Source organism: Miscanthus floridulus, chromosome 5 (genome assembly GCF_019320115.1).
Source record: "Miscanthus floridulus cultivar M001 chromosome 5, ASM1932011v1, whole genome shotgun sequence".
NCBI classification, from domain to species: domain Eukaryota; kingdom Viridiplantae; phylum Streptophyta; class Magnoliopsida; order Poales; family Poaceae; genus Miscanthus; species Miscanthus floridulus.
This window is the reverse complement of record NC_089584.1, coordinates 83,370,746-83,387,307: the sequence shown is the minus strand read 5'-3', so window position 1 is coordinate 83,387,307 and position 16,562 is coordinate 83,370,746. Positions and strand designations below refer to the sequence as shown.

General features: G+C 49.0%; 1 protein-coding gene across 1 annotated transcript; it reads right to left on the bottom strand.

The window, feature by feature from the left end:
* Positions 1-9,295: 9,295 nt before the first annotated feature.
* On the bottom strand, positions 9,296-9,989 carry LOC136454848 (uncharacterized). Its single transcript, XM_066455105.1, has 2 exons — positions 9,368-9,989; positions 9,296-9,312 (listed from the first exon to the last, which is right to left on the bottom strand). Exons 1-2 carry the CDS (start codon positions 9,987-9,989, stop codon positions 9,296-9,298), a joined length of 639 nt encoding a protein of 212 aa, XP_066311202.1.
* Between the last annotated feature and the right edge of the window lie 6,573 nt (positions 9,990-16,562).

Here is a 16,562-nt window from a genome sequence, read left to right as displayed (position 1 = left end):
GGAAGTACCCTGATGCAGAGATAGCGAGAGCAGCAGCTGTTGTAGAGGCCATAGAGCATGCCGAGAGAGGTGGTGCCTGCAGCGGAGTTGTCATTGCAGATTAGTCGGTTTCACCAGCAGTCAGAGCTGTGATTGAGGAGGTTAAGCGTCGTTACGGTAGTCCAGCTGGGAATGCCACGTTTGCAGGACGACATGTTGCCATTGAGGAAGGCCCATCAGCAGAGCAGGAGCCAATTTAGCAGACTCAGGAGGGCGAGCAGGCCCAGCAGACTTAGGAGGGCGAGCAGGCCCAACAGACTCAGCAGGCCGAAGAGACAGAGCTGGCACCCCAGCTTTGCCACTCTAGACGGACCCGTGCACCAGTCTCGCCAAGGCCATCGACACAGCGGAGGGGATCACGTCCTCCACCTAGACCACAGGGTCCACCTCCAGTGGTACACCTCGACTTGAGGGCCGCTATAGCCAGGCAGGTTCAGCAGCTGCGTTTTGTTGAGTTTGATGTTTGGTTTCCTCTGAGGAGGGATGAGAGAGCAGCTGAGGGTTTCTACACGCCACTGCAGGAGGATTTCTACAATGCTTATCTCAACAGTGGGGCAATATTTCGATCTCAGAGAGTCTGTCGGATAGAGTCTATTGTGGCAGCAGCTGGAGAGCACATTCGGCCTTACTTATCATATTTGCCAGGATTAGCAGATTTGATTGGACGGACAGGGATATATGTACCATCTTGGGTTCGGTAGTTCTATGCTTCACTCTTCATTGATCCACATCACAGATTCATTCACTTTGCTTTCAGAGGCAAAGACTACAGAGTGACGAGTGGCAGAGTCAGAGAGATACTGAGGCTACAGGAGCAGCCTGTCAAGATGCATGAGGTCTGTTATGGACAGCAGGAGCCTCCCAGGCATCCTCATGGAGGGTTGGTGCCTCCTACAGATTTAGTGCGACATTGCTTTAAGGAGCCTTTTGGAGAGGGGTCGAGCAGGAACCCCAGTGACTTGACTCCTACAGCGAGAGTGCTAGAGGCCATTATCAGGAGGACACTGCTTCCCAGGTTGGGATATAGAGAGGGCCTGACTTGCTTACAGCTCTGGCTACTTAATGCCCTGATGCAGCAGACAGTATTTGATATCTGGGACCTCCTTCTTTCAGAGATGGAGGATACTATAGCTGAGGGATTCAAGGGTCGCAGGAAGCTTCCCTATGCTCACTGAATCATGTTCCTCATCCACAGAGTAGTGCTTGATAAGCCCCCTAGTATGATGGATGAGTATACAGGTGCCACCATAGAATTCCCAGCTTACAACCTGTCACAGAGGATCAGACACACCACTCCTCAGGCACCCAGACAGCCTAGCCGTCGTCCCGACATGCCAGAGTCCACAGCTCAGCAGGATGAGATCATCAGAGGGATTGCAGCCATTGAGGAGGAGGAGCTAGAGGCATGGTAGGAGGTGAGCGAGTACAGTGATAGTTCTGACGATGACTACCTGCCTATTCCTCAGATGCCTCCATGTAGACATGATGCAGAGGCCGGTAGCTCTAGTTCTGCTCCACCTGCTCCATAGACAGACCCCGCTCTCATTGCTATTCTTGAGCGGATGCAGCAGACCCAGGATAGATAGGCACAGGAGGAAGCTGCTACTTTTGCCCAGTTTCAGACTCGACAGGACGAGTTCCAGAGGCAGCAGCAGGCCATGCAGCAGCAGCAGCAGATGCATCAGCAATAGATACTCTTGTAGCAACAGCTTATGGGTTTCATGTAGCACGTAGTGACAGCTCTTGGGGCCCCATAGCCACAGCTTTCGCCCCAGCTTGCTCCGCCTGCCACCATTTTGACGACTCTAGCAATACAGCCCAGTGGGCTCCAGAGTCAGGGATAGCCTCCAGCTCAGTTTGCTTCACCTCTTGTACAGGTGTCCCAGTGGTTAGCCTCACCCGTGGTAGCCCCGCAGTTCACTCCACTTCAAACGGGCTTCACACCAGAGCAGTCTTCCTCGCTATTCATGCCTGACACGTCAGTCTCTAGGAGTCTTGGAGCATCTTTCAGCGAGTTGACCGGCATGCCTACTCCGCCTCATATGCATATCGCCGGTCCGTCTACAGCAGCTCTAGTTGCAGTGACTACTCAGAGGCTCCCCTTGTCTGTCGCCTCGTTAGATCCTATGACAGACATACTAGCAGCTTCACAGGTAGCACCACCCCCAGCTCAGACCCAGACCGCTTCAACGACACTTCCTGCCACAGAGGGTCAGTCAGTTCAGAGCTTAGGGTCAGATGATGATGGTGCCTAGTTCCAGCTTGCCCCATGTTCTTCAGCGCTCGGCTCGTCCGCTGCAGCCCCGCCGTCCGACCCCTAGGTTTTGGTGTTTGACGCCAAAGGGGGAGAGGGAGTTCGAGTATGTAGTCTCAGGGGGAGCTACATTTAGGGGGAGCTAGTTATATAGTATTAGCTTATTATATACATTTGGAGTTTTATTTGTGTGATACACTATTACTTATGCATTCGTGTGTTTACTTTCATGCATACTATTATATATATGTGATAGTGCTATCTACGTGATTGTGATATTGACATGTGTGATTTCTATTGTGCATCATTTAAATGTCATATCACTTGTGGTATGCTCATTTGCCCTTGCTTCTGCGTTTATTCTTTGAAGCAAATGAGCTTTGTTACTCGTACTCATGCTTAATTCATATCCTTTGAGTACATTGTGTTGGCTTGGGTCATATAAGCGTGACTAACACTTTTGTTCTTACCGACAAAAGCTTATATGAACTAAGCCCGTCAAAAACCTCACTTATTAACATACTCGAGGTAGTATTGTCATCAATCACCAAAAAGGGGGAGATTGAAAGCATCTAGGCCCCTAGGTGGATTTCGGTGATTAATGACAATACAAGATTACTATGACTAACGTGTGTTTTGTAGAGACAAATAAAGTTAGGTCATGGTAATGGAGATCGATTGGGCAATCGAAGTTGTCATGCCCCTATGTTGGAAATCATTTCGGTTTTCAAAGGATTGGACGACAAGGTTAAGGATGACTAGTTCTAAGTGTTGAGTGGAGTTGGAAAGACACTTAGAGTAGATTAGGACTTTGTTTTTCCTTTGGCCGTACTATTAAGGGGGGTATGGATGGGTAGCTTGACCTAGTTGAGTCTAGTGAGTTAGGTGTGGTGCACACTTGTTAAAACTAGCTCTAGGTAGCTCCTATGAATGCCTAAGATCCTTTGGAGCAAACTTCATTCACATATGTTCGAAAGTTGGAAGTGAATGGAGGGTCAAATACTGACCGGACGCTGGCTCCGGTGCGACCGGACGCTGGCCGCAGGGTCCGGTCAGTTCATTTTACTAAGAAGAACAAGTCTGGTGTGACCGGACGCTGGAAGGTCAATGTGACCGGACGCTGAGGGTCAGCGTTCGGTCAACTCTAGTAAGGGTCTAGACTTGAGAAAGTGTGACTGGACGCATCCAGTCAGTGGTGACCGGACCTTGGGTATCCAGCGTCCGGTCGTTTACAGTAAGCATCCAAGAGCGACCGGACGCGTTCGGTCAGTTCTGACCAGACCCTGACTGCGTCCGGTCATCACTTGAAAACTGTTGTGCGGGTTGAACTGACTGGAGCGTCCGGTCAAAATGATCGGAGCGTCCGGTCATCCCGCAGAAGCTCATAATGGTTCGTTTTTTAGGTTGCCTTATAAATAGAAGCTCCACTCGTGTGTGGAGTTACTTTTGCTCATTCCAACAGCTGAGAAACACATTTGTGAGTGCCAAGAAGAGCAAGGTCCTAGTGAGGTGTTTGTGATTTGAGAATCCAAGAGTGAAACCTCATTAGTGAATCAAGAGTAGACAAGTGTGCATCCATCTTCTCATTAGGCTTCGCGTGGTCAAGTGAGAGTTCGTGCTTGTTACTCTTGGTGATCGCCATCACCTAGACGGCTTGGTGGTGATTGGGAGCTTGGTGATCACCCGGCGGAGCTTGTGGGTGACCCAACTCAAGTTGTGAGCGGCTTTGGGTGATTCACCGTGACAGAGTGTCAAAGAATCAACCCGTAGAGAGCACTTGATCCTTGCGCGGATCAAGGGGGAGCTACACCCTTGCGCGGGTGCTCCAACGAGGACTAGTGGAGAGTGGCGACTCTCCGATACCTCAGCAAAACATCGCCGTGTTCCTCTCTCCATTTACTTTGAGCATTTACTTTAAGTATTTACTTTGAGCAATTCAATACTTGTCTTTACATTCATAGAATTGCTATGCTAGAGTAAGTTTGGAACATAGGTTGCAAGTCTTTTGTGCGTTGATTTGATAGAAACACTTTTCTAGGCACATGGGGTTAATTGAGCTATCCATATGATTTGATTATTGCAAGAAAATTTAGAATTAGCCCAATTCACCCCCCTCTTGGGCATCTTGATCCTTTCAGTTATTTTTCTGGTAAACATGAAATCGTATTTTGTTTGTTTTGCTAAGACATATATGATATAATATTTCTTTTGAACAGAGCACTAGGAAATGCAGTTGGGAATGTTATGATGGTCAAGCTAAGTTCTTGGATGAACTGAAGAAGAGGCAACGAATTGCACAGAAGATGGGATATGGACCTGACTACGTCAACCTATTCGTTAAACATCACAAAGAAAAGATGTGTGAGTTTGCTAGACAGCACGGTATTTGTAACCCGATTGATGTTGGGCTTAACAAATGGGGATTGAAGAGGCGGATGATGTTAGAGGAGGAGAGGGCAAGGAATGAGGCAAGGGAGGAGACAAGAGTACAGATGCAGGTCTTGAACGAGCATGTTGCTACATTATGTGCCAGTGAGTGCTTGAAAACCTTTTTTTCGTTGCCTGGTTTTAAATGTAATATAATCGCATTGCTAACTGATTGCATTTTATATATAAAGGGATTAGTTGCTGCGGGGAACATGCTGTAGAGGTGGCACATGCAAGGTATGAGGAGAAGAAGTTAGATAGCCATAGATCACGAGCTAGTCGCGCCGTTCAATCACCGATTGTGTTGTGTGATGACGGAGACGAGGATGAGGACGACACTGGCAGACTGAGTGAGCTCATTGCTCTAGCAGAGGCGGGCATACAGGCGCAGGAGGCTGAGGACGACACTAGCAGACTGAGTGAGCTCATCTCTCTAGCAGAGGCGGGCATTCAGGCGCAGGAGGCTAACGACAACACTGGCAGACTGAGCGAGCTCATCGCTCTAGCAAAGGTGGCTTACAGGCAGAGGAGGATGACGACGTGTTCTTCACTCAGGCCGTAGTGGCCACAGATGAAGTGGAGGCCGCTTACTACAAGCGACAGGCAGGTCAGAGCAACACAGTTGAGCCTAGCCACAGCAACAGGGTTGTAGTAGAGGACTGGTACTCGGATGATGAGTTGCTTACTCAGTACGTTTCAGACTAGGGATTTGGAAGTGCATTTGCCCCTATGTCTACTATTGGCACGTAGTTGTAGTATTAATATGTTGTGTAATGTGGCAAAGTATCGAACTTTTCATTATGTGGTTGTTTTCATTATCAATGGTCTTAATATTCCGCTTAATGATACGGACGTATTTCCATTTGAACACGTGCTGTAAAAAACACTTAACGACGTACGACATTATAGAAATCAACACACGAAACACATTAAATGGCATGTGACTACATGTACCGAACCTAGGTACAGAGTTTTCTTTGACTAAACCTAATATGCCTTAGGTAATTAAACCATGTCTTAGGTAATTAAACCTAACATGCCTTAGGTAATTAAACCTAGGTACATGTGAAAAAGATAAAGTCATCCTAGTAGTGTGGCCACATAGCAAATTGTGTTGCACCTTCTCCATAGTAGCCTCCCGTTGTTGTTGGTGGTGGTGGCAGGGGGGATGGGGGAGGCTCCTTTTTCTTGTGGTTAGGGCAGGTGCAATATGGATCATTGCAGAGTGCCTCCTGTGAATCAGCACCATTATTGTTATCGTCCTGTTCATCATCCTTGTAACCGCTGCTAACTTCCCTTTCTAGATCGAAGATACGGTCTTGTAGGTAGTAGATGTACTCCACATGCGGATAAATAGGTCGAGGATTGACCCACCTACTGAACCCACAGTTTTCTTCAGCCAAGGAAGACTACAAAAAGTATGTCATGTAAGTGATATACAAGACAAACATATTGAAGAAACAAATAGTAATAGCAATTACCCATGCTCACGGGCATTTGAAGAAACGACGACCTCCATCTATTCCCTCGGTGAACATCTGCACTAGGCAGTCCTCACCATGCATGCATTTTGGCCACTCTTCTTTCCTTTCATTGTATCCTCTCAGTGGTGCCTCTTTGGTGAAATCACTTTTGCTCTCAACTGGGAACCTCTCATAAAGAGCTTCCTCAAAGAAATTGGGACCAAGAGGACCCTCCCACCCTAGGTAGTTTTCTTCCCCTTTCCTCTCCCTCTGGACAACCCTCCAGACATTGGTACTACAACGAAAGCAAATGCTGAGGAGTGTTCTTCTTCCTTGTTGTTTGTGTGAATGAGAGGGAGTGAGTGGTTATTTATAGGTTGAGAGGAGGAATGGAGGCCTATCAATATGCCATGTCAGCGATCCGTGTGTCTCTTCACCTCAGCCCTTGGATCAAACAGTCATAAGATGGATGGTGGAGATAGAGTTGAGTTGTGCTTCCTTGCATGTTGTCCGTGTATCTGAAAAGTCTATATCAGTGATGTGATAATTCGATGCTGTCCGTGTATTTGAAAAGTCTATGTTTATTGTCTAAAAAGCATAGATTCGTTCACTGTTGCTTGGTAATCCTAGATTCTTCTACACAGCGTATGTACAAATATTCCTAGATTATACACATAATAAATTTATAGTTAATCTGTGTACTACATTTGTGCCTTTTGTACAAGTGTAGTATGATTAAAGATTCACGCAAAAAATTCGCAAGATACGGTCTTGTATTAGGAGCTTCCATAGTTACAAACAGAGACATCAATATATATTCTAAACATTTAATCATCCAACGAGCATAATGCAACCACAACAAATATCACAACCAACATAATATGTCATGCAAACTCCAAATAGTCCACAATGTTCATACAGTCCTGAATAGTTACAGAAAAGTAAATACAAAATTCACAATAGTTCATAGTAACACCTACCACGTCCCTCACTGTCTCCTACTCTTGCCCCTACCCTTGTGACCCAGAGCACTGGTGCCTGGAGTGTAAGGGTCACGCGGACGGCGTCGCCTAGTGCCTAGAGGCGGTGTAGGATGAGTCGATGGAGCGTCATGGAGCTGAGAGGGCCCAAGCTCATTGTGCCTCTTGTCCATGTCATCGTCGTCATCCTCCTCCTCGTCCTCGTCCCCGTCCCCTATAGCTGCTTGACTAGAGGAACCCAAGGCTCCTCTTCCTGCGGTAGGATCGTACACGTCATGCGTCGTGTTTGTCCTACAACCACAACGACCAGCCGCACGGCGTAGATGACGTGACAGCCTCTGTTGTACAAAACTATGTTAACTGAAAGAATATAACGTATTAATGATTTGTTTGAAAAAAATATTTTAAATCTTACGTCTAGGAAGCCAAGTATGTAGTCGTCATTGACTCTCGGCCGAACGCGCTCGATCTCTTCAACTGAGCTTCTCGGTGTATTGCCCTACAACAAAGTTTTCAATAATAAGACTTCTGAACAGATAGCATTTAGTTTTGTTTTCTTTTGTACAAGAATGTAACTTATTATAAGGGTTATACGGCTTGAAGGTTGCAATAACTACAATAGATAACTCCTAATGTCGGTCCAAGAATGCCTAATGTATTGTTATGTAACTCAACGTAACAAAATAAGGCGATTGGCTTACCACTCTGTCCAAGATTGGTCCTGCCTCCACCTGCCTTCCTACACGAGTGGACCGGTCGTACGTCGTGTCTTCATTGTCGGAGGACTTGATGTCGGCGTAGTCAGTTTCGGTCCACTGTAGCCTGAGCCTGCACCGTGTCGAACGCTGGTACCAAGCTTGGTACCGCCTGAACTCACGGTTCGTGTGCGGCTCATTGTTGTCGTCCAGGTTGTCGTGCATCTCCTCCCATTCCTCAATGTAGGACTAGTGGTGCCTCTCCCAGTAAAAAATCTTCTTGTTCCTCTGACGATCCAACCTGCATGTATGTCATCGTTACATTAATCCACGTACGTGGCACCATATTATAAGAAATGGACCATCATCATGAGACATTTGAAATATCAAAACACTTACTTGTGTAAGTCAACGCCAGTCGAGAACAGAGGCATAGGCCAAAGCTGTCTCACTCCAAATTAGCGTGCAACCCTATCTGGCAGGTGATACTCGACAGCATAGAAGCAGATTAGAGGGCACCTCATCCTATAGAAGTAGTCATCGGCCCCACAGACGTTGCTCAACTAAAAAGGAAGTGCGTCCTCTCCACCATATGGCTCCCACTCCACCTACAACATGTCCATGCGGTTAAGACACTTACTCGGATGATTCTGTGTCAAAGGGATCTCATAAGGAGGATCTGTCACGAAAACATGAGTATGACAACCATCTCCAAATAACGCATTGGGGGCAGATTGAGCATCAGGAACCGTAGGCGTAATCTGCACATGCAGGTAAGGTTCCAGAACGGGAGGGTCGATGTGTGCCGGATGATCCATTGCTGGGGTAAACCCATGAGGGATTGGATCAACTAACACCCGACGCACAACCACGTCCAAACATTGCAGCTGGCTCTTCATAGCCGATCTCACATAGTTGTCCCACTAATCCGCACAACCAATTGAGATCATTCGCCTGAAGATGTTCGGAGGACAACCTAGGTGCAGTACACCATCAACTGCAATGCCATCATCTCCAAAGCAATGCAACTCCTTCCGAGCCCTTGCAACCATCTCACTAAATGAAGGCCTATTATTGAATAGCACAAGCACGCTTTGCATGTCAAGAAACTCAACATATCCATAGCGATCGCTTTCAACCGTGCCTCCATGATATATGGTCACTAGGTTGTCCATCTATTTCAAAAACGTAACGAAACACATGTCCTTTAGTCCAAATTAGACGATAGATAGTACCTAACAAGTACTTTTCTAACTACAAACTAAGTAATCAAGATAATAACTACGTATATATTTATAGTGTACTCACTAAATAGCTAGATCATATGTAGTTAACTACAAATATAACTACATATCTAAGTAGCTATCTAACTATATCTATTTACCAATGTATCTATGTTTCTATATATCTACATATATATCTCACTAAATCAACTAACTAAGTCATCACAGTAACTAGTAAATAACAAACACCAACTAAATAAGTACATTGCATATTCATATTTTTTACCTTTCTGGGTCGACGGACGACGGGCGTAGGTCAAGGCGAAGATCCGGGCCCGCGGTGGCGCGCGGCGGTCGTGGGGTGCCCGGCGCTCCGTGCGGCGAGACCGGCTCGACGGGCGTGGGAGGCGGGGCGAGGCGAGGCCGGCGGTGGACGGCGGCAAGGCGGGGCGAGGCCGGCGGTGTAGGGGGCAAGGCGGGGCGAGGCCGAGGCTGCCGGTGGAGACCATGGGCGAGGACGGCGGTAGAGGGCGTGGCGGCGCGGCGCTGCAGCCAACCACGGGCAACGGCGCGAGGGCACGGCGGCGCGGTGCGGGCTCGGGCGAGGGAGCAGCGGCGGCGGCGCGGCGCGGCGAGGGCGCGGGCTCGGCCGTCGGAGCAGCAGAGACGATGCGGCGCGGCGAGGGCGCGGGCTCGGCCGCCGGAGCAGCAGCGGCAGTGCGGCGCGGCGCGGGCGGGCGCGGGCTCGGCTCAGCGCGGGCGGGTGCGGCGCGGGCGCGGGCGGGCGCGGCGTGGGCGGGTGGGGCGCGGCTCGGGCGGGCGGGCGCGGTGGCGCGGGCAGGGGCAGCTAGGGCGAGATGGAGAAGAAGAAAAGCGCCGCGGCAGATATTTAGGGGGCTCGGCGCCATTCACTCTGGCGCCGAGCCCCCTGACAGGCCATATCCCGTGCCCAGGAGCTCGGCACCAGTCACTCTGGCGCCGAGCCAAGGGTCCATTTCCAGAATTCTTTCCGCCAAGGGTCTATTTATGAGAAACTTTTGAAAAAATGGTCAAATAGTAAAAAATTCGGACCTGCGGCCCTATGCTTGCTCATGCAGTATCCGAGCGCTGTGACAGGAAGATTTCCGAAGGAAAAGGGAACGTTTGCTGAGAAAAATGAATTTGGCCCAAGATAAGAATCTGAACCGCTGGTGGAGGAAATGAAAAGAAAAGAAAAAGAGAGGAGGGAATAGGAGGAAATGGGCCGACGCAAGGAGATTCAGCCCAGCTGTCTTTTATCTGTTTCTAGAATTTTTTCTATTTTGCAGATTTAGTTTTCAAAAAGAATTTAAATTTGAACTCGACCCTATTCGAGTTTTGAAATTCTTTTGCACCACAAAAACACATGCAAAGGCACGAATGCAACAAACAAATACATAATCTATGTCATATTTGATTTGATTTATAAATAATTTTATCCTCCACTGAACTTTTGCCATAGCCCTATTAAATCTATTTTTAAAATTCACCAAAATTCGAAAATTTGGGCGTTACAAATTCTACCCCTTTAGAATGAATCTCGCCCTCGAATTTGGAAAGCTTAGAGAAGGGATGGGGTAAAATATGGCTTCTATTTTTTCATCTCAAGTTGCACTCTTCTAGTCTTCTTCCGTGTGATGCATGCACTGTACTGTATATATATCTGTTTCGGGTTATTTTCCTCCGATTGACTCGTTGTACTATCTTCCCAGATAAGTGCCCTGTTTGTTTGGCTAATAAGCTATGGCTGAAAAAATACTGTTCGTTGACTGAAAAAGTACGACTTATAAGCCAAGCGAACAGGGCGAAGCAACTTTATCTTCTTTGTGTACCATCTTGAACTTCCCACATAACAAGGTGTATGCTTGCCTTTTCAACTTTGTACTGTTTTGTGACCTTTGATTGGTGACACTTTGGGGGAGACAAAGGATCCTTCTTGCCACAAGGGTATGGATGAAAACGGTACGGATATTTTCCGACCGAATTCGAAACCGAATCCGTTTAGAGGGGTTGAGATCTGTCCGTATCCAAGTCCGAATATCTAACATCCGATACCGTATCCGTATCCGAATACTCAAATCGCATATTTATGATGTCGATATCCAATCGTATCCTATCCGACATAGTTGACACTATCCGTATTCGAATCCGAATCCGGACCCTCGAGGTTGATGAATCGTACCCATTATGTCTTGGTTGAGTTGTTTCCGAATCGTTTCTGATTTTATTTGACTGTTGTACTGCTTGATGGCCGTTGTCGTCCAATCACTTCCTTTGTATGCAAAGCTTCAAAAAGGTTGCATCTGCTTGTGACTTGTTGGATAACTGCAGTTGTTGGATGTCTCTGTATATAGCATGTGCTTGCCTAAACTGTTATTGTTCTTCAAGGTGCTAAAAGTTTGCTTGACCCACTTTTTTTTTACCATTGATATGTCGTACTGGACTTCATATGAATATACATAAGCTAATGTGCTTCTCCCGGGGCTTGTATTCTGAACATACATTGATTATTCCTTTGATCTTTTCATGTCGGTCAACTTACATTTGTGAATGTGTTCCACCTTTGGAGAAAGAAACTTTTATCCACAAATAACGAAATTTTTTTTCGTCATTCCTCAAATTTGGCATACAACTGATGCTCTCGCAACATTTTCATACTTTCTCTTACACTTTGATGAATTCTCATTTTCATACTTTCTCTTAGGGGGTGTTTGGTTGCCCCTCCTAAATTTTAGTCGCTGTCCCATTGGATGTTTGGACACATGTATGGAGTATTAGATATAGACCAATTACGAAACTAATTACATAGTTTGCGACTAATTTACGAGACGAATCTTTTGAGCCTAATTAGTCCATGATTTGACAATGTTTTGCTACAGTAAACTTGTGCTAATGACGGATTAATTAGGCTTAAAAAATTCATCTCGTGGAGTACTGACGGATTATGTAATTTGTTTTTTTATTAGTATCCGAACACCCCATGCAACATCCTCACGACACACCTCCTAAATTTTAGTAGCTGGATCCAAACACCCCCTTACACTTTGATGAATTCTCGTCAGTGTTGACTGATGAGGTACTCATTCCACCAATCCGAAGCTTTTCCAACAAGCTGTCAGGATCTGAAGAGAACCTTATCTTCATCATTGCACTGAGCTTCTTCTTCGAACCTTTCATCCGTGGTCTCGAGTCATTCTTCTGCCATGCGTGACGGTGGTAGCTTCGTGGTCTATGGCGCCAATGGAACCGTGGTGTCCTCGATCTTCGCGGCCATGGACACCACCATGCTCCCTGTCCCCGGGCTGGACATCGTGTTCTGTGCACAGCTCTTCTCCAGCGTCTCGGCCACTGGGAAGTACCGGTTGGCCAACCAGCTCAACGATGGCAACCTCGTCATGTACCCCGTGCAGACGTGTACATCGTCGTGGCTGTTAGATAATCTACTGCTTCCTTATGTGAACACACAGCAAGGGAAGGCGGCGCTGAAAAGGCCCCCTACTGTGGTACTATAGCCGCTGTCAGAGGCAGGCGCCGAAAGGCTCACCTGCCGCACCGTAGCTACATGCAGGGACAGGCGCAGAAGTCAGTCCTGTTGTGTTATCTAGTTACTGTTGCAGCATGTGCGCTTTACTAGGACTAGATGGATAGAGTTATATAAATAGACTACCATGGCAACTCAGTAAAGATGGTTCAGATTTGCCATCTCCTATACAGGGCTTCGGCCAACGCTGGTGTCTTGTATTGTGTGTGTATGCTCTGTTCTCCCTCTTCTTCAACCTCTAGCCATAGCGTGTGGGGACGGACAACGCTTGTTTGTGGTCGGCTTAGCTAGTGGGTGCTCGGCAACACTAGCGGGTGCTCGCCAAGACTGGACAGTGGTTCACTCACCTGAGCTGGTGATCTTGTGGGCTAACAAGTGATATCGGATCCGTACAAACGCCGTCGCTAGACTAACCGCTGGCGATGACGGGCGGTTCAGAAATGGACCACAGCAGTGGCACTGCTGTGGCTGCCCAACCATGACCGAAGATTGTTGTTCGCATGGTGCGGGAGGTCAGCAGCACCAGTTGGCCGACACTGGCTCGCAACAACTATAAAGAATGGCCGATGACCATGAAGGTCAAGCTTAGAGCCTGGCGGCTCTAGAATGCTGTTGATAAGGGCACCGACAATGAGAAAGATGACATGTCAGCATTGGAGGCTATCCTTGCTGCTGTACCAACGGAGTACAGGGAGCCGTTGGGGGTGAAGAGCTCTGCTAAGGAGGCGTGGGAGGCTATTGCGGCGATGCGCGTCGGTTTCGACCACGCAAAGAAGGTGACGGCCCAGCTTCTAAAGCAGGAGTACACCAACCTTAAGTTCAAGGATGGTGAAATAGTGGAGGACTTCTCCCTCCACCTACAGACGCTCTTCAACAAGCTGAAGAGCCACGACATCACCATCGACGAAGAGGAGGCGGTCTCCAAGTACCTCCACTCCGTGCCAACAAAGTACATCCAGATCGGTCTCTCTATAGAGACGATGCTAGACTTATCCACCCTCACCATTGAGGATGTGATAGGCCGTCTATGGGCGGTGGACGAGCGCCTAGAGCAGGCAACAGCAACGAAGGATAGTGGCAAACTGCTGCTGACAGAAGAGGAGTGGGCTGCTCGGAGGAACTCTGGGAAGGCAGCCTCCTCCAGCCGCGGTGGCGATGGCAAGCACCGTGATAAGGCGTCTTCGAAGAAGAAGAAGCAGGTCGACCCCAACGCCTATCGGCGCTATGGGAAGATGGGCCATTGGGCACGGGAGTGCCTAAATCGCAAGCAGGAGAAGAAGGCTGAGGCTCATCTGGCGCAAGCTAATGATGATGATGAGGGCACTATTCTGATGGCAACGTTCTGTGCACTGCACGACGTCGAGGGCGAGGAGAAGGAAGAGGTGATGATGGTGGATGGACCTAGGAAGGCCCTGAAGATTGTGAACCTCGACGAACCACGCGCCCAAGTCCACCTCGGACGTGTGGGCACTGACCAGGAGCAGCGATGGTATCTGGACTCTGGTGCCAGCAACCACATGACGGACTCCAAGGAATCCTTCTCTGAGCTCGACGATGATGTTACCGGTACGGTGAAGTTTGGTGATGGCTCAAGGGTGGCTATCCAAGGGCGTGACACCATCATCTTCAAGTGCCAGAATAGGGAGCACCATATGCTAACAGATGTGTATTACATCCCGCAACTACGTTCCAGCATCATCAGCATTGGTCAGCTGGATGAGCGTGGTAGCGAGGTACTGATCAAGGATGGAGTCCTTATGATCAGGGACCGAGAGCAGCAACTTCTTGCCAATGTGAAGAGGTCCCTAAACCAGTTGTACCTACTCGACCTGAAGGTAGAGCAGCCAGTGTGCCTGGCAGCAAGGCACACCAAGGAACCATGGATGTGGCATGCCCGATTCAGACATCTCAGCTTCCACGCGCTTGGTCGGCTAGAGAAGATGGTTCGAGGGTTACCCCACATCAAGCGCGAAGGTGAGCTCTGTGACAGCTGCCTAGCTGGGAAGCAGAGGAGGCTACCATTCCCAAAGGCGGACAAGTATCGCGCGAAGGACACTCTCGAGCTCATCCACAGTGACCTTTGTGGGCCGATCACACCAGCTACAAACAGTGGTCGGCGGTACTTTCTCCTGCTCGTGGATGATTGCAGTCGCTACATGTGGTTGCAACTCATGACGAGCAAGGACGAAGCGGCGACGACGATCAAGAAGTTTAAGATGCGCACGGAGGCCGAGAGCAACAAGAAGCTCCACGTGCTGAGGACTGATCACGACGATGAATTCACTTCGGTGGAGTTCACTATATACTGCGCGGATCAGGGTGTGGTGCGACACCACACCATGCCGTACTCGCCACAATAGAATGGCGTGGTAGAGAGGTGGAACCAAGCGGTGGTTGGCATGGCTCGATCCATGATGAAAGCCAAAGGCATGCTGGTAAGGTTCTGGGGTGAAGCGGTGACCACGATAGTGTTCATCCTCAACCGTGCTCCGACCAAGGCCCTGATGGGCAAGACGTCGTTCAAAGCTTGGTATGGGCGCAAGCTGAGCATGTCCTTCCTCTAGACATTCGGTTGCATTGGCCATGTCAGGAAGATGAAGCCGAACCTCACCAAGCTAGAGGATAGGAGCACACCGATGGTGTTCCTAGGCTACCCGGAGGGTACCAAGGCATACCGGCTCTACGACCCACGCGGAGACAAGGTGCTTGTCTCGCGCGTCATCGTGTTCGACGAGAAGACGACTAGGGACTAGAGCAGTCTGAGCATGGGGGAAGTTAGCGGCTTCACCAGCACCTTTGTCGTCGAGCACCTGGTCATCCACGGTGGTGGAGATGCTAGGGAAGAGGTGTCGAGCACTCTGGAAGGGGTGCTGAGCACTCCAGCGGTAGAGCCGAGCACTCCTAGGGAAGTGCCGAGCACTTTGAGAGGGATGCCAAGCACTCCGGGAGGAGTGCCGAGCACTCATGGAGGGATGCCGAGCACGCCAGGAGTGGCGCCGAGATGTTCTACAGTGGTGGCGACCACTCTAGGACAGGTGCCGGGCACTCCTATGGCAGAGCGAAGAGGTCTTGCAGTGGTGCCAACCACTCCAAGACTGAGGCTGAGCACTCCTATAGTGGTGCCGAGTACTGTAGGAGTAGTGACAAGCTATCCTGAAGTAGTGCTGAGCACTGCAACCAGGGTGTTGAGCACTCAAGGTGTTGTGCCGAGCACTTCGGCAGAATAGGGAACTCCATCGATGTCGATCAAGTTTGCCTCACCTCCAGATGACATCACTGAGTTTGTGGATGCTTTCCACGAAGGTGAGGAGGTGCGGTTCCGCAGGCTAGACGACATCATTGGCAGCACAGGGCCCTTAGGCCTGGCTGGTTGGCTTCTCAATGATCAAGAGCTGCTTCTCGTTAGCGTAGAGGAATCACCCACGTTCTTGCTGGCCGAGTGCGATGGAAACTAGCCACATGCGATGCTGGAGGAGATGAAGACGAGACATGGCAGCTCATCGATCCACTTCTAGGATGCCGTCCGATCAGCCTGAAGTGGGTGTACAAGGTCAAGCGGGATGAGCTCGGTGCCATTATCAAGCACAAGGCACGCCTCATCGCCCGAGGCTTTGTTCAGCGCGAGGGCATAGACTTTGAAGAGGTATTTTCACTAGTAGCACGCATGGAGTCCGTTCGTTTGCTACTAGCCTTGGCAGCAGCAAAGGACTGGCGCATCCATCACTTGGACGTTAAATCAGCCTTCCTCAATGGCGAGCCAGTAGAGACGGTCTTCGTCAGGCAACCTCTAGGTTTTGCCATTAAGGGAGAGGAGCACAGGGTGCTCCAATTGCGTAAGGCGCTCTACGGGCTGTGGTAGGCCCCACAAGCATGGAACGCCAAGCTTGATGCCATGCTGGGTGAGCTTTGGTTTCAACGATGC

Coding starts and splice junctions, on each gene's coding strand:
- LOC136454848 (XM_066455105.1), bottom strand. CDS start 9,989: ATGGCGCCGAGCCCCCTAAATATCTGCCGCGGCGCTTTTCTTCTTCTC.